The following is an 18,247-nucleotide window of genomic DNA, read 5'->3' as shown; positions in this document are numbered from 1 at the left end:
CGTGGTGGGGGATTAGAGTCACGGAGTCACTTCGGAACATATAAAACATCTCTTTATAGATTTATATTCATTCATCAACATTTGCCATGAAAAATCTGTTATATTCATTTAAAAATATAGAAATACTAAAACATATCTATATATGTTTATATTCAATAAAATGTAGTTGTTTTTTATATTTGGTACAGGTATTTTAATGTAGAAATTTGTCTACCTTATGGTTCATGACTTTTGATTTTTATAATTGGATTTTGTTTTAAATAAATACTTAAAATCTATATTTTAATATGTAAATTAACTGTTAATTAATTTTGTTATTTAAAGTTTGAGGGGCTCTGCAAAAAAAATTCAATTGGGCCTCGCACCTATTGGATCCAGCACTGACTCTGAGAAATGTTTATGGAACCTCAAAACCTGCACTCATATTTTTGATCGTTATGTTCTCTGTTGACATTTCGGAATGTTAAATGTCAAACATAATGTTTTCCTTTTGCCAAACCTCCTTGTTTCCTTTCTCAGTTTAACCTTAATCATTGATATATAATTAAGGTTATGTATATGAGCATCGGAGTGAAAGTTTGAACTATCCAGCCTGACACTGATTTATTTCTTAACATGTGTCCGAGTTGCACTCGGGACTCACATTGTTTCTTTTCTTCTATTTTAAAATATTTTTAGTGCAATTAATAATGGATTCGGACTCAGTCTGGAACCTCACATAATTATTTAGATGCTTTCAATTTTTCAGTTAACTTCTTTAGGTATTTCTGGATCTGCCACTGTGACTGTATGTAAGCACAATATTGGAGATATTCATAGTATTCAAACTTATTTTTCTACCAATAAACTATTTGAATACTAGAAAGTATTTGAGGTCTCAAGTACTCGAGCACAGTATTCACCCACCTCAGGATTATAACAAAATATTAGTTATAAGTAACTTATAAATTTCAGGAAAATACATTTTGTTTACAAAATGATATTTCATATGTAATAGTACCAAAACAGTTTTATAAATATTATATTTTTGGCACACACATTTATTTTTATGTCCAGTCTTCAGTTATTTAACAAAACTATGGGCACTTAACTAATGTGACAGTAATTTTGCTCAATTGAAAGATTTACATAATTGTTGAAATATTGAATCTAGCTTTGACTGCTCAATATTGTTACAAATGGTTTGCAAGAATTTCAGAAATACACTTTAAAACTGTGCTTTATCTGTGGTACTTCGGTCCCATATTTGTGTTGTTTATTGTGTTATTTTCACTCTGTGGTTTTATAACACCTTTTGCATACTTGTTGCTGGAGGCAATAACAGTCTTGTTCTATCAGGTAAGTGTCAGAATAAGTCCAACCGTGCCATTGTTCAGGATGCGCAGAGTGGTAGAAAAGAAAAGATGATTGCAACGATATAAAAATGAGAAAATTGGTGGGGGTGGCCGTCTTTTTTCCCTTTTGGGCTTCTCTTTGGACCTAACCATCGAGCAGGCTTAGGAGATTGTTCCAGGAGGACTAGTGATCAAGGAGAGAGCATCTGCAGGAACACGAAGAAAGAGTTTCTTTCTTCCTGTTATCCAGGTCTTTATCCCAAGTATAGCAAACCACTAAAATATACATATATATGGAAACGATCTACTACGATATATATATAAGGATCAGGTTCTCTTTGGAACAGTGCACCAGAGATGGCTCTCTAACAGCAAAAAGGGGAGAAAGAGAAAGTGATTGAAATTAAGGTACATCACAAAGGGAATTACAATCTAAAGTATTTAGTTAAAGGTCATTAATGGGTGATCATTTTTCTTGTCTCTAAATTTTTTATTTTAAATTAACCTAATACGTTTGGGATACTAGAAATAATAATACTAGACTACAACACGTTTTTTGTATTACAAAAATTTATTAGACTATTTTCCTTTTGAATTCATTAACCACTCAGCAGTGAGGGACATATGTATATATGTCAAGGGCGATCGTGTGGCAGTGGCGAGGGACGTATATATCTGCTAAATTATTTTGGGGGTATCGCCAAAAACTATTGCGAAAAAAATTCACATAAAAAAGGAATTATGTGACAATAAAAAAAGACTTTTCTTTACTAGACATAACTGTTTACAAAATCTTTTTCCAAAATGGTAATTAGAAAAATCATGTGAAAAAATACTTTAGAAATTTTTCAGGTATATTCTCCACTACTAAGGGATAGCACCATACCTGACTATCCCACTGCTGAAAGGTTAATTTTCTGCACAGAATTTGAATCTGTGGGATGTTATAAAAGTTTTCCAATACACTTATGCTGTGTCCTAAGAAAAGAGTTTGATTTCATGTTTTTCTTGAAGTAGAGTTAGCCTGAAAGTACTTAGTAAATCCATTCATAACAATTTCATATTATTTCCATTATAAAATTATATATAGTGCAACTATAAAGTTGCTCCAGAGTGGACATGCCCAGGTAGTCTGTGACTTCATTATTTTATTCCTGGAAGACTTTACAATCACGGCATATAAACATTTAAAGATAATATAGAAATTGGCTTGTCAATTAATTTATTTTCTCATTAAAATTGCAGACGTGGACGAATGCTTGGAGATAGGAAATGTGGTCTGCGCCTTCCGTTGTCAAAACATGCCGGGTACTTTCCGTTGCATCTGTCCTGCTGGTTACAAACTTGCTGCTGATGGAAAACATTGTGAAGGTAAGGAATAAAATATTTTATTGTGTGAAGAAATTTGAAATTTAAAGACGAATATTCTACAATAAATCTTAGTATTCAAATGGACAGAATTAATTCTAATTTGTTACGTCAAACATATTAAAAATTCTCAGATGAATTATCTATATAAAAGAGAATTGCTGTTTATTACAACAATTCTTTTTTATATAGCTAAACGAGCAAACAGCATCTCATTTAAAATATAGAGTGTATGTTATTACATTTATAACAAATTACTGAAATAAAGTATAACCCCAAATTTAAATTTACAGATCTGGACGAATGCGAAACTCCCGCTAATAATTGTAGGTTCGAATGTAAAAACCTAGTTGGCTCATTCATGTGCATTTGCCCCGAAGGATATCAGCAGGTGGGCACTGGCGACGACTGCAGAGGTAAACTAATGTTAATTAAGCGTCAAAAGTACATTTGATATTTGACTTCTATGAAAAATATGTATTACAGAGTAAATGAGTAAATTGTTAGAGCTAACTTATCTAGAAACGAAATAAAGTTTTTATTTAAGTTCATCATACAATAATTTCAGACATAAATGAATGTGCTGTGATACAAGGAATCTGCCAGAATGGTCGCTGCATCAATACCAGAGGAAGTTACCGATGCGAATGTTTTGAAGGATTTGAAACTACTGCAAATGAAAAAGAATGCGTTGGTAAGTTTGTCCATAACTTTTCTTTTCCGTCTATAATCTTGGATCATACTAAATTAATTAAACTTATTATATTATTGTTAGTAACATAGAAATAATATTTCATATTACCAGCAATGGGAGTAAGTTAAGCATTGATGTCTATGTGACGTTCAGTGTTTATAGCTTTCTTTTATATATTCTGGAACAAATAAATTCTCCTGACAATTGAAGTTTAGTTTGGCAATCTATTGAAGTGATGTCAAATCCAAAAATTTCATAAACCCAACATAATTCATTCTGTGGATCAATGAATGCAATGTTTGATTTATATTTATTTTAATGTTCTATAATTATACAATTTTAGTCTATTTTGTTTTATTATGTAAGATGATAATATTTGGCTTGTAACTTGTGACTTTGTCACACAAGCTTCATTTCAGTGTTTTCTGCCTTTAAACACTTTTGTTTTACAGAAAAAAAATAAAAATTTGTATTTAAATGAGTTAACAATATTCAGACTTTTGGAGTTTACAAAAATTTGGTTGGTGGACTATTGATTTGACATTACTGTTGTAGACTGTATTAAGTATTTTTTATAATTTAGAAGAATTTATAAATAAATTGCTTTAAATATGAATATAAATCCATGCTATTTATTCTCTTAGATTACAGAACTGGATACTGTTTCATTCATGCTGCTGGAGGAGTGTGCACAACGCACACTTCGGATCTGGCAGAAGTGACCAAGGCCGACTGTTGTTGTGGAATGGGTGCGGCTTGGGGACCCCAGTGTGAAATATGCCCTCATAGAGGAACGAGTAGGTTGTTTTGTTTTAAATAGCAGATTTATTGAAAATTAAATTAACAAGTTTTGTTGCTAATTAAGTTTATATATAGACATAAACAAATAAATATTTAATTTTAAATGTAGAAGACTATGAAGTTCTTTGTCCACATGGCAGTGGCATCACCCAAAATGGGAAAGGTAAGAACATTTTTTTGATTTCTATGAATGGAAATATATTGTTTGCATGTAATAAAAAAATTTCTTTGACTTTTGTATCATATAGATGTAGATGAATGTAAGATTATGCCTTTCCTGTGCAAGAACGGTCGATGTATCAATACTCTAGGATCCTATCGTTGTCTATGCAACAAAGGTTATAAAACAGATCATTCGGGAACGCATTGCATTGGTGAGAACAATTGCATTAACTTAATAATTTGTAATGTGACTCTAAACATTTTTATTTTAATACTTTTGGTGTTGTTATCATTTTAGATGTTAATGAATGCGAAAAGGTACCTTCTCCATGCAAATTCTCCTGTCAAAACACAGAGGGAAGTTATATATGTTCTTGTCCCAAAGGTTACGTGTTAGGTCCAGATGGAGTAACATGTAAAGGTAAATTAATCAGTTCTCAGTAGCTTTGTTGGGTTTAGCAGGTTCCTTAATCTATTTTAACTTGTTATAATTTCTATTATATTAATATAAAATGTTAAAAATTTGATAGAGCACCACAGTTGTACTACTTGCTTAAATGTTTTTATTAATTTCTCTGCATAATGAAAGGTTATCATAATGCAGAGAAATTCATCATTATCTTATTGTTGTGAAAATTCTGCTGTTAATTGGAGATATTGAAAAATTCAGACCTATGACAAAAACCAAGGATTGTCCTCCACATTAGCATCAGACACTTTACATCAGATACTTTTGTCGTCATTTTAAAGATCTGGGGAGTTAGAATAATGACACAAAATCATTACTACCTTAACATGGAATCTAAATTCAGATAAACAGAACAATAAGATCCAACAACTAGAGAGAAAAATTGAAAGATATTGAGAACAATTTAAAATGAAACAAAGATATCCAGAATGCTGACAAAGTGATTTTATTTGAATTTCTTTTTCAAAATGAAGAGGAAAAATTAATTTCTCTGGATAACAAAAACAAGTCAATTTAATAGTAAAAAAATCAAAAAGAAAAAATCATTGTTGTTTCCAACCAACCTACCAAAGGCTTCCATTAATGCCAATATTTGTCTCAACTCTAACTAGAATCAGGACAAAACAAATTGGCTACAGAAAAAGCCTGTATGTATGTAAAAGCAGTTAATAATGTTATTATCTACAATAATAATAAGTTCACAATTCTATTGGAGCTTTATATCTTTTTAGGAGTTCATTTCCTGCTGGAACATTAAAAGATTTAATAAACTTAAAGCAAAGATATTTAAATTGGAAGTTAATGTGAGATCAGCCGGGGGCAGGAAGTCTGGAAAGTACTTTCTGTCACTTAATCGGTAGTCAATCGCGAGATCGACTCTCAGTTGTCATATGAGATGACTTCAAATTTGAATAACGAATGGTTGGAGGGACTTAAAGTTAATTCGTGAAAAATAGCGGAGACTGATGATTGTAAGATCAACGTTCTCCTTACGTCAGGATTCCCGACACCAGATAGGGATGAAATTCGCGCCCTATCATGCGTTTACTTCTATTTAGAATCTATCAATATTCGCATTTAACATAGGGGGTTTTAAGATTTTACGAGTGGGAGTGCATCGATAATATAACCAAAATAGAAACCAATTTCATTATAAACAAATAATATTTAATAAAACTAAACTAAGCATGATTATAAGTAATATACAAATGGAAAATGGAATTACAAATAATACAACTCGAGATTTAACTCGTAAAGGAATAAACTATCACTTAATCTATATTGAACCTATTAGCATTAAATTTAATACTATGCGCTGTGAGAGAGTATTACATCAAACTATCATTGATTTATACTACCTTTACAATACTTTTCTTCATTCAAATATATTTGGAATGTCCTTCCTGTAGTATGGCACTTAACAAAATGTATTCCAACTTGTATGAATTATCATACCTGAATTCGCCATATGATAATTGTATCTTCTAGATCTCCCGTGAACTGAGTTGATTCTGTATGTCTACTGAACTGCCTAACTAGTATGGCTCAATCTGGTGTCGACTTGATCTCCCAAAAACTGCACAATTTGGCACAAAAACAGTCCCTTTTTATAGGGACGAGTGGCCAAGTCCTGTTTACAATTCAATCTCTAGTCATCTTTTGAAAGGAAATCAACTTCCTTTCAATAACGAAAGTATTCTACATCCATTATCTGACAAATTTGTTAGAGTTAATAATGATTTAATATTAAATGGAAATTAAATATTTTGTTGTTTCTAACAATTAATTATTTTAAATACAAATCCTATTAACAATTCATAAATATCACAGGTATTGTGGAAATCCAGCTTACTTCAATTCCCATTAATCAACTGAGAAACCCCATTGTGCTTTTGCCACTTCAAGCTTTAGAGAAAAATATGGACATGCGCAGATGGACCTTTTATTTCTTATAGTTTAAATGTTTTCTCAACTTTATCACAAGCTATATAAGTCTAAAAATCTATATCTGTATATCTTTATTTTAATTCCCCAACCAGCAACAATAAAGAACTTTCCCTTGGATGAAGTAGCCACCATTTTCAATGACTACTTATTCTGGATCATCTTTGAAACAGCTAATTTCCTACTCTGCAATTTAAATCTCCAATGTTCCTTGCTTCCATTAAATACCAGACTCAACAAAGATTAGCAGTATTAATAAGAGAGGTAGCTATATAAATATATAAATTCTTCAAACCTGTTAACCGGAGTCTATCTATTTTTAGAACTGCAAACGTTTTCACAGCCCCTCGTGGGCTTTTCTTCAGGCTTCTCTTAGGTAGCTATTTGATTAATCTTGTTAAAGAAAATGATCCCTTAATTTTGAATGCTGTAATGCCTTAATTTGTTGATTTATCTACAGAGGAGGTGAATGTATATTCTGCAGAGATGTCACCTTTGGTACATTCAGAAATGTACCGAAGGTGACATTCCTGCAGAATATACATTCACTTCCTCTGGAGATAAATCAACAAATCAACCTTATCATCCAATTCCCACCACTTACTGAATTTGCACAGAAACTGTGTTGTTGACTTTGCTGCATCCCATGAATTAGTGTTTCAATACCTTTCTGAAGTCCATAAGACTAATGCTACACACCCATATAGAGTGGAATACCTGTACTGTGATGATAACATTAGCCATGTAAAGGGGACAATGAGTGACCCTTGCAACTACTGCCCAATTGCCTTCCTCCTAACTCTCAAAAATTAACACCAGAGGTTTAGCTCTGTAGTTTTTAACTTGGACAACCAATAATGACCTGATCTCTAACAATTAATTTGTATTCCACAAAGCTCTCAGTGCCAAACTAGTTAAGGAGAAAAGTCAACTTATATGCTGTCTTTGTATAGGTATCTAAAAAGTGCATGTGATATAATTTGTTGGTTAGCTTACTGATAAAGCTGACCTTCATTTTATTAAAGCAATAGACAAACTATTTGAAAACTACTATACAGTTATACAATATGATAAAATATGAAGGTTTCCAAATTTACTGTGATCTACTTCAGTGTATGACCCAGGAATTCTGCAACACAATAGATCTCATAAAGAGGAATATTTTATTTGCAGCAATCCATATTCTCTGCACATTAGGAGCTATGTGATACCTGCCAGAAGCATATTATGCATGTGAATACGGTGCCCGAGTGTTTCTTTTTTGCATTACATCGTACAGTTTGCTTCGGCAAGTAATCAAGGATAGATGCCTGTGTAACATGCTATCGAAAGGGTAAGAGAAATGGATGAAAAGCTCTCAACAGAAATTTCTGCACAGACAACATACCCACACTGTATAATTGCTTGGACTGCATCAATACCTTTGTGAACTGTGTGAAAGTGCACTTGTAACAATAGATGCATACTTCATTGTATTACCTGACCATGATTTCCCAGACAGGTCAGGTGCCCCTAAACAATGCATCAGGTAACATACAGAACAACATTTTATGTGCAACAACTTGAAAGGTCTGCCATGCTGCAGAAATCTTGAATCACCTGTATAAGAGTTTGATTAATCTTACATCAAGGTAATGAGTTTTTTTTATCAACAACATGGTTGGCTGCACAGGCCAATATTGGAGCCAACAGCACAAAGACATCATCTATAGTGGCATTACAAAGTAAATCCTGTAAAGACAAAAATCATGATATTCAGTAATGGAGAAAGACTGCCAAAAGCCCTAAAATCTTCATACCCTCATCTGAAATCTTCATACCCTTATGAATTGTGAGAATTCCATCAAATCTACCACTTTGTCTGCCCATCTTTTTTTGATTATAAACTCATATTCATTCCCACAACCTCAAGTTCAGCCTTCTGCTCTCTATCCATTTGGGACTTATGAGGTATTCTAGTTTGTTGTGCTTAGATATCTGGATATACTATTAGACTAGAGTCAATATTCAATACTTCACTATTCTCATCATTTAAAAACCCATTAATCACTTGGAGCTAATCAAATATATAAAGCCCTCCAGAAATTTGGTTTATCCACTAATGCCTTCCAAAGTCTAGACTGTTAGCCGAGTATATGAAATAACAAGACCCTGAGAGTCGCTCGGCTTTGATAGAATTAAAAAAAAGAGGTTTATTAATTTCAGCGAACATAAATAATTTACAAAGAAACGATTACACACACTTACTAATTACTAATACAAATACATTTGGGACTGCGCGTAACAATGTCATCAATTAGTCCCCGCGTGCCGACAAGACAAAGAACTTATTCTAACTTATATCTAGCTTAACTAAGTACAGGGCCCTAGAGAAAGATAAGGTGGAAGAGAATTAAACAGAGATGATAAGACTGAAAATTGGTTCGAAGGGGTGACTGGCGGTAATAAATAAGAAAAAAAAAACCTCGGATCCGTTCCTTAATAACTTTCTTTGTTTCTGTTCGTCCCGTTTTTCTCTCTCTCCGAAAAATCTTCCTTCCTCTCGCTCCTGTCCTCCTATCTCCTCTGACGTAACCCCTCGACCCCTCGGTGTCACACCCTTTTTGTTTTTATTACCGTCCAGGCCACATGTGTCGACTAACTACCGCGTGGTTAAGTAAACAGAAAACGGAAGTAAAATTGTTACTACAGGAAGATAGTATAAGGAAAGTAAAGAAAAGAAAATAAATAAGGTTTAATAAAGCCACAAGACATTGGGAATTTATATTTAAATTGAACTTTGATCATCATCAGTATGTGCACAGATAAGGCAAATATTACAAAGCTATCCACTTTCTATTTCCTACAACCCAATACTACTAATTTACCAATCTGCTTAAGAACAGTTGTATACAGAGTTTTCGTCACTCTCAATCATTCCTAATTACTATAACAGCATATTCATCCACCTGCTATACTTTTCATAGTATTATCAAACAGTTCTGCCAGTTTATTTATTGGACTATATTAAGTCTAATTAATAAAACATTAATCTAGTGTATTAGGTTGATATTATACCAAGCCAGGGCAAAAGCTTAAGTTGGACAAGAGCCACGACATGCCATAGGAACCGAAGCCACTCCCACTCAGTGCACTGAGTAATCAGCATGGTTATAGAGTAGATTGGACCAAGGTCCAGGTAGCATAAGGGGCAATGCATCTGTAGTATAAGCAGGATTTGCCAGTTCGGGTCCCACTCGGGGCAATTCTTTTCTTCCAGAATATTCTAAATTAATTCCTAATTACTCTGAAAATAACCTTCCCACACAATGCATCTTCTGCACCTGCAAGGAAAATAATACACTCCGAGCAAAATATAATCTGGACTTAATATCTTCACCTTGTGGGTTCCACCAAAATCTACAGAATTATACAAGTATTTCAAAGATTACTTACAACAAATTACCCTCCTCTACTCTTAATGCCTAACAAGTAAATTCGTAAAATACAATTATTATTTAATTTATTGTTATAAGAAATATTTTTTAATATAATAATGACTTTACATAATGCTTATTTTGATTTTAGATTTAGACGAATGTGCCACTTTACAGCACAGTTGCGAACACACTTGCATCAACACTCAAGGAAGTTATCACTGTACTTGTCCCAAAGGTTTCAAACTAGTGGGCACGCGCTGTTTGGGTAAATCGACTTCCGTAATTTCTCTTAATATTTCTTGTTTAAGAAACTGTAAAAATTACTTATTTCCAAATTGAACGCACCAGATTTGAACGAGTGTACGGAACAGGCCAATTTGTGCGGACCGTTAGGAACGTGCATGAATTTACCCGGAAGTTACAAGTGCATCTGTCCCAGAGGTTATACCACGGATTCTTCCGGAACCATGTGTATAGGTCCGATCGAACGAATTAATTATAAAACAAATTGGAATAATAATATCACGTTATACTAATTTTTCTGACTTCTATAGATACTGACGAATGTGCAGATGGTGCTCGTTGTCAGCACGGTTGCGAAAACATGGTGGGAGGTTATCGTTGTTCCTGTCCCGAAGGATACCTACAGCATTATTATTGGAATCAATGCGTCGGTAAGTGTTCATAAAATTCTCATTTGTTAAGAATGAATATTCCAGAAGAATAACGATTCACTGTTTGAAATTCCATGCCAATAAGAGAAAACAAATTTACCTTCTGCATTATTAAAAGTTGCTTAGTTTAATAATGACACGTATGTTCGTAGTTACAAACGTGATGACAAAAAAATATCTGTATCAAAATGAAACTTACGATACCAACGTTCTGCCTTACAGTAAGCAAGGCAAAACTTACAAACTATATATTGTATTCGTGTATTTGGCAACTTACGAGGGGTGAATGTATCCAATGCATATTGCCAAAGGAAGAAGTACTTCGGATTGTAATTTCCAAGTACGAATAAATGGTTTGCAAGTTTTGCATTGTTCAATGACAGTGTAGAACAAATCTCTGTTATTGCACCACAATATTAGAAAACCAGTACACTATGGATCTGTGATCTGGCCAAGCCCTTAAAAAAATATAGACACTGCTGAACTAAGCTGGGGACTATGAAGTGTTTTAAAAAATAAAACGGACGAAACGAAATGGTTAGTAGAGGATGCAAGCAAATTTGATCCTATGAACTGGGTTCCGCCACAATCCCCTTTAAAGATACAGACTCCTAATTTCTTTACTGTTCTGCGTAACATGCGTGTAATGTAAGAAAGCCCTTTTTAAAAAATGTTTGCCATTGCTGTCCACTTGTGAAAAAGGTGTGAAATCGTTTGAAATTTAATCCATACACGAGAACCTTATTTTAATGTTTTCGACCATAATCATGGTCTTTCTCAGGCTTTTGACCAGTACAATTCGAATATGGAACGAGTCTATCAACATGTTTAAAATTATTTTAAAATATTTAAACGCTAGAAGATAATTTTTAGCCATATGTACTACAATAGTGATAAAAATATCCCTACACCACAAACAATAAATAATAAGATATAATTAATGGTGTAGAAAAGGTAGATAAATGCTAGTGTTGCCATATTTTTATAACAACACCACCTCCGTGCATAAGAAATAGTGGCATCCTTTGTGTTAATACAGTTGCCTGCAAGGCCGGCCTTGCAGGCAACTATTATTTCTAATGCTTCCAGGTTGTGAAGGTGCTCTACCTGATGCGACCGTCTCACTAATTTGGCTTTATGAAATTTAATTACGTTGATAGTTTGGTGGAATTATGCAACGTGACACGCGGGCGATCTGTCAATGGGGAGGACTTTTATAGGAAGAGTTTAGTTGTTAAACACGTGAAGAAAACTCGGAAAACTTCACGTGGCGAGCGCGAACCCATAACCAGTGATGGTGGTGGTTTTTAGATTTGTCAGACATAATGGAGAAATTTACATCTCAGAAGCTAGCCAATATGCATATTTAGTGGGACGATTAGCGCAGACGATCGTGAATGGTACGCCCACTATTTCACATTTGCAGCAATCCATAATCAATTGCAAGGAAAGGAGTGTTTTTAAATTATCAGATGAGCAGGGATGATCACTTTGAAGAATTAATGGAGCAGTAACCCCCAGCCATTCATTTTATTCTCTCTTGAACTTGATTCCCTTCATCTTCTCGATCCACTCTACCATTCATTTTATTTTATCGGTCTAATTTCTTAACCCCCGTAAACTTAAGCTACCGTTACTTTTTTACACTTGAACCATAGCTAATCGACTGGTATTCCTTTTTTCCGGCCAGCACTTTCTTCACAATCTCGTGTAGTGATTAATTCTTAAATTTTTATTGCGCGTTCAAGCCTTGTCAGATGATAAACCAATTTTTAAGAGATTCTAACAAATAAAATTTTCATTAATTTAATCTTTTCGCTTTTCCGAGCTGGATGTGCGATTATTATTAATTTACAGCGTTTTACAAAACTCATTTCTGCCCTCAAAATTAAGTCCAACACCTCAGAGGGTGATCACGTGTCATACCTTCTATCTCCATCCTCTCGATCTTTCACAACCAAAATTTAATAGCATCAATTCCCCTTATATACAAGCTACCGTGCCAAATTTCGTTACTTTATTTGATTAGTTACCTTAGGTGCCAAGATGGCGGCTCGTCTCTAATTCCAACAAGGAAACAGTGGGACGCACGTTCTAACCTAACCTATTCTAATAAATTACCATAATTATTAGAATAGGTTAGGTTAGGTTAGAACGTGCGTCCCCCTTGCTGGAATCAGAGACGAGCCGCCATCTTGGCACCTAAGGTAACATTGACCCTTTATTTTCACCCCTGCCCTGAGATATTAAGCGAAATAGACACCAGCATAGAATTTTTTCCATTTTCTTGACTTTTTGGGTTCAGGGGTCTCAAAATTCGGAGGGTCAAATTTGATACGAATCAGATACTTTCCCTTATTATGTATAGGCCTACATAACAGCTGGAAAAGTAAAATTAAGTTTGGAACGGTCCGAACGAATAAAATTTGGGCATTCGAGAATTATTGGAATTTCTGTTTGCAGACGACAACGAATGCTCGGGTCCTGCTTCCGCCTGCGGTACGGCCATGTGTTTGAACACAGTGGGAAGTTACAGTTGCACGTGTCCTCCTGGTTACAACTTCGACAATCTCAACCTGATCTGTATTGGTAAGTGTTTACGAAATTAACGTAGATTAATTAGTAACTTGGGATACAAACTATCGAACCTTTGTTCCGTCGGACAGAAATCGGAGGAGTCGGAGGCAACGTGGGATGTCAGGGGAGTCCGTGCGCATTCGGATGCACTCCCACAGGACAGAGCGGATTCGTGTGCGGTTGCCCCGACGGATACCAAAGGATTGGACAAGGGTAGGTCTCTGGCTTTTTTTCGTGTAATTTGTAAAGAAGGACTCTCATTAAAACCAAGCAATCCCACAGCCACTGTCTGTCGACCATATCTCCGCCCGTGGGTAACGACATTCAGGACAATACTCTAGGAGGACTTCCGGTCTATCCCATTCCCGACGGAGACTCCTCCTACACCATTCCCAGCGAGAAAGTCATCTCCACCGAAGGGTGCTACTCGTGTAAACTCAACGGAAATCGACAGAAGAGGAACGTGGAAAACGTCACAATTACCGGACACCGGAAGAAATCCGAATCCAAACAGACAAAGCAGACGTTGAGAAGACTGGAAAAGAGGGCCATTAACAGAATGGTATTTCATTTACTTATATTATTATATACTAGAGTAAGATGTAAATCCGTACGAGTGAAGTTCCAGACTCGTGTGGATCGTGGGTAAAAAACCCGGAAGCCCGTTTTAAATTTTAAAATTAGAGTGGGAATACCCCACAATAATGTTTCGAGTGTCGTCGGCACTCGTCATTAGAATCGATGGATAATTAATGTAGAGTGTGGATTACCGGCGTGGTACCCATATAACGGAAACGAAACTCCCCTTTCTCTTTGCAGCAACATCCTCTTCCTCATCGCCTACGACATTCCAACCGTCACAAGACGTTAAACTACACCTACGAGCGATTGGTGGATTTAAAGACGCCCGTGTCCATCAGCATCCCTCTGTCGGGCACGCATCCCAAAATGAACATTCTCAAGTTAAGGCCGGCCGTCACCTACTTACAGAACAAAGAGAAGTACGACGTGGTTCTGGGAAATAATGATCTCTTTCACATGACTACCAGGTGAGATTCTCCTGCGAAGTGATGTCCTTTTCGTTACCATAATTTAAATTATTTTTTGTTGGTCGTTATTGTGGAAGGGATAACTAATTGCCACCTTTGTTTCCGTACGGCAGGCAGGGAGTGTCGACGCTGACGTTGAAGAAGAAGCCGGTCCGAGGGGGAGTGTACGTGCTGAAGATCCGGGGCAGCGCCGGATCTCGGGGGGAGAGGAACCGAGACAACTTCTTGGCGACGATACGCCTGACGATAACGGAATGAAGCGGGGAGTGGCCCGCCCGTCGCCTTCGGTCCCGGGCGCGGAGGAGAAGGCGCCCGGCGCCCCCGAAATTCCACCTATTTAAGTACGTCGGCGGCGCCCGGAGGCCGCGTGTACATAGTCCGTCCTCGCGACGGCCCCGTCCTCCTCCGCCCGCGCCCTAATTTATTGTCCAGACAATAAAAGTCGCAACGCTTTCTTCTACCATTTAAACCTGTACATTTGCCGTAAATTAAAATGTTTTGTCACTTTCTTATTTCCGTCTCCCTCCTTTCTTCTACACGACTCCCGACTCGGCTTTTTTTTTTAAAATCGACTCCGACTCTGCAACCTGTACATTTCGGCACCCACAGTTTTGGAAGATTCCCTCCTCCAAATTTGTACAGAAAGATCGACAAATTAGAATTTTCGGAGAATTAACGAGAGAACGTCGAGTACCCTTTGCCATTGAGTGACACAACGAAACACTCGACTTAGTTTCGTGGAGAATGAAATGGAAAAATGTCGATATCGGAAGTCCCCTGCTTACGGAATTTAGTAGAAAACGAAAGTTATTCCTTTCGGGAACCATGGATGAACTGTGATGTAAAAATGTACAACTTCTGCTGTTATAACAACTCTGACTGAAATTTTTCCATCCCATTTGCTAGAAATTCACCTGCCTCTTCGTAAAAACTGACAATCGTGTGTTACAAAAAATAAAACCGAAATAACTGAACTATACAAAACACCTTCAAAAATACACACGCGCTAACGCAACTCATACCAATTTGGCCTACACGAAGACCGGAACGCCGCCCTATCGGGAACAGTCGTCCCTAGAACGAAAACGAAGGGCCAGAACAATAGCAGCTCCCAACCAGTTTATCTAGTAATTTTGGTTAAGAATATAAAAACAATACGGCCTTATATATTTTTAAATACTTTATCGGCGGAATTTTATTTTTTCGATACAAATAAATAAATAAATAAAATGCTCTTACCTCTCCCATTTTTGATGACGCTGCCGCCATTTTCTCGATCGCTTCTGTCAGATCTGCAGTGTGAACGGAACAGTATACAGTTCTGTGATGTAAGGAAATAAAACGCATCTTACTATGTAACTGAAGAATAAACGACACGAATTTGTGTAAAATATAATAACTAAGACAAATAATAAAGTATATAAATATATGTAAATTAATTTAAAACGAACTTGTGTGTTTTTAAAGCTATTTAATTTACAAATTCTTCTAAATTATATATATATTAACAAATTTATTGTATTGAAGATTTAACTTGTTACGAGGGGGTAGGAGAGTTTTAGCTCATACATTATACAATTCCGTATGTAAATTAATATTGATAATTTAGCCAAATGACGAAACTTTCCATTCCAAGAGAACGTTATTCCCAAGTAATTTATTTCATTTATCAATTCTAGCGTATAGAGGATAAATAAATAGACAATGGAAACTTCCAAACGAAACACGCCAACACCGAAGAAAGCTAGAGCGCCCCGATTTTTCTAAATTATAAGAAAAAAGTTAGAAGAGTGACGTCAAATCAACGGCCCGTTTGCCCAATTTTACCACATGGTCAGATTTTCCATGTTTTTCTATTTTACAGTCGTGAAAGAATGAGCATGGAGAAGTGTCACGTGAGGGGGCGGATTTCCCATTACACCCACCAAAACGTAAGGTTCGCTGGCATTTCTTGACACCAGGCCTTTCACTAAGGCCTTTCCGCAGCACTGCAGATCGGCATCTTAAGGGGTAGGCAGTCTGAACTTTAAATCCTTCTAGAACCGAAACAGTGCGCTTTGTGTCCGTAGAATGGACAAAGTCAAAAATTTTACGTAGGCCTATATTGTACGTTTTGAATTTATATTTCATTTTATGCATGTTGTATTTTTATGATTTTTTATGGGTTTGTACGGGGTGGACATCTCAAATCCATACGGACTTCCGTCTTATTCAAATAGTAAGTAATAAATGAAAAACGAACCCGAATTCTTCAGGTATCGTAACGTATTTTCGTGTTAGAAAATTAAGCATTCAAGAAATTCTTTCCCATAACCATAAGCATAATTTCAATCATACTAAAAAAGATCCAGCAACGAGTTGCATAACTTTCCCCGCTATTATGAGATCTTATTTACAAAATAACTTTTATATTCTTAATTATTATAAAATAGCAAAAAAAGAAAAAAAAAAGCTTAATTTTGAGAGTAGGGGCGAGTTTAATAAATAAATAAATAAAAGTATAAAGTAGATTTCCAGTTTTCGTCGGTAATCCAATTACGAATGGCTAATTGTAAAAAGCAATTTGCTCTTGTAAGTTATAGCGAAGTTTCTACGAATGTTCGAATTGTGGCAAACTTCTTTCAATAATTCTTTCTTCCACGGAAAACCTTGACAATCCAGTGTAGGGTGTTTATACAACTGCTAACGTTTTCAACCCCGTCGGGGTCTTCATCATGCACAGCACAAAGGTAGTTTCAAATGCCCGCTTCTTTCAATAATAGAAAACGTAGGATGAAATAACATCCGCCATTTTTTATTTTTATTAAATTCCTTTTCGAGTTACCTTCCGGCAATATTTTGTAGGGATGACAGCATTTTCTATTATTTACCATGGAATTCGACAAAACTTACTATTGTGAAAAACAGATGGCGCTATGTTGATCATAAAAGCACGATATTCTGTAGTTCACAAACAGCCAAAGACTTACCGACTGTTCACCAAAAGACACTTCCGAGATGCGATTCGTAAAATCCCCAGGAATTTTTCAGATGGTTCGTCTGGATATATTGAGCTCCGTCCCTCACCATCAGGCTCCATTGTGGGTCTGGCCGAACCAAGGCCGTCTAGATGTATCATCTAAACGGCCTTGGCCGAACCCATAAAGGGCTTACTTAAACAGGCCTTCTTAGTGCCCACAGGACAGAAAGGGCGTTAAAAAAAAAGCATTTCCTTCGTTTTTATTCATACCGGCCATTGATTCAGTCTATAGGTACTACAGTATTGTTTAGTATTGTACTGTACAGTACTTAAATGAATCCAATCTGAAACAGATTGCATCTACTGTACTATATGTATATATCCTGTATTTCAATATTCTCGTTATTCATTATTAATTTTAAACTTTCATGCGGTAATATATTAACATTACTCTGTATGAAAGTTTGATTTGCCATACTGTACATTGCAATGAATGTACAGAATTATGTGAAATTTGTTATTGTTTTTACTTTTATAACCTGTATTAAACTTTTAGCAGGGTTCAGTACAATATTCTAATTACAATTTTTCCACACTTTTTCACATTTTTAACAGACTTTTTCTATTGTCTGCTGACCACCATGCTAGCTGCCACACTTATTTAAGTCAAGACAAAGCACTCGAATGTAAGCGTGAAAACAAGGCTAACACGTGAATAGTGTACTAGCTGCGAGTACATTTTCTTGAAAAAAATGACACGAAGTTGTATAGTAAATTACAATAATCATGAGAATACG

The 18,247-nt window shown here is 35.6% G+C and overlaps 1 protein-coding gene across 1 annotated transcript in view; it reads left to right on the top strand.

Moving 5' to 3' along the window:
• The window catches only part of LOC136986765 (fibrillin-2-like), a 115,070-nt gene extending 100,067 nt beyond the window's left edge, over nucleotides 1-15,003 (top strand). Inside the window, exons 51-65 of the mRNA XM_067284364.1 lie at nucleotides 2,580-2,705; nucleotides 2,996-3,118; nucleotides 3,271-3,396; nucleotides 4,041-4,193; nucleotides 4,307-4,360; nucleotides 4,446-4,571; nucleotides 4,658-4,780; nucleotides 10,340-10,456; nucleotides 10,540-10,668; nucleotides 10,746-10,865; nucleotides 13,329-13,454; nucleotides 13,532-13,655; nucleotides 13,725-14,004; nucleotides 14,262-14,491; nucleotides 14,605-15,003. Coding sequence (XP_067140465.1) covers nucleotides 2,580-2,705; nucleotides 2,996-3,118; nucleotides 3,271-3,396; nucleotides 4,041-4,193; nucleotides 4,307-4,360; nucleotides 4,446-4,571; nucleotides 4,658-4,780; nucleotides 10,340-10,456; nucleotides 10,540-10,668; nucleotides 10,746-10,865; nucleotides 13,329-13,454; nucleotides 13,532-13,655; nucleotides 13,725-14,004; nucleotides 14,262-14,491; nucleotides 14,605-14,749 — 2,102 coding nt within the window. The 3' untranslated portion in view covers nucleotides 14,750-15,003. The remainder of the gene's footprint in view (nucleotides 1-2,579; nucleotides 2,706-2,995; nucleotides 3,119-3,270; nucleotides 3,397-4,040; nucleotides 4,194-4,306; nucleotides 4,361-4,445; nucleotides 4,572-4,657; nucleotides 4,781-10,339; nucleotides 10,457-10,539; nucleotides 10,669-10,745; nucleotides 10,866-13,328; nucleotides 13,455-13,531; nucleotides 13,656-13,724; nucleotides 14,005-14,261; nucleotides 14,492-14,604) is intronic.
• Nucleotides 15,004-18,247: the final 3,244 nt, after the last annotated feature.

This window comes from Centruroides vittatus, unplaced genomic scaffold, assembly GCF_030686945.1.
Source record: "Centruroides vittatus isolate TY-2023 unplaced genomic scaffold, ASM3068694v2 scaffold_1172, whole genome shotgun sequence".
In the NCBI taxonomy this organism is placed as follows: Eukaryota; Metazoa; Arthropoda; class Arachnida; order Scorpiones; family Buthidae; genus Centruroides; species Centruroides vittatus.
Note: the sequence above shows the minus strand (reverse complement) of the source record. Positions and strands in the feature narration are given on the sequence as shown.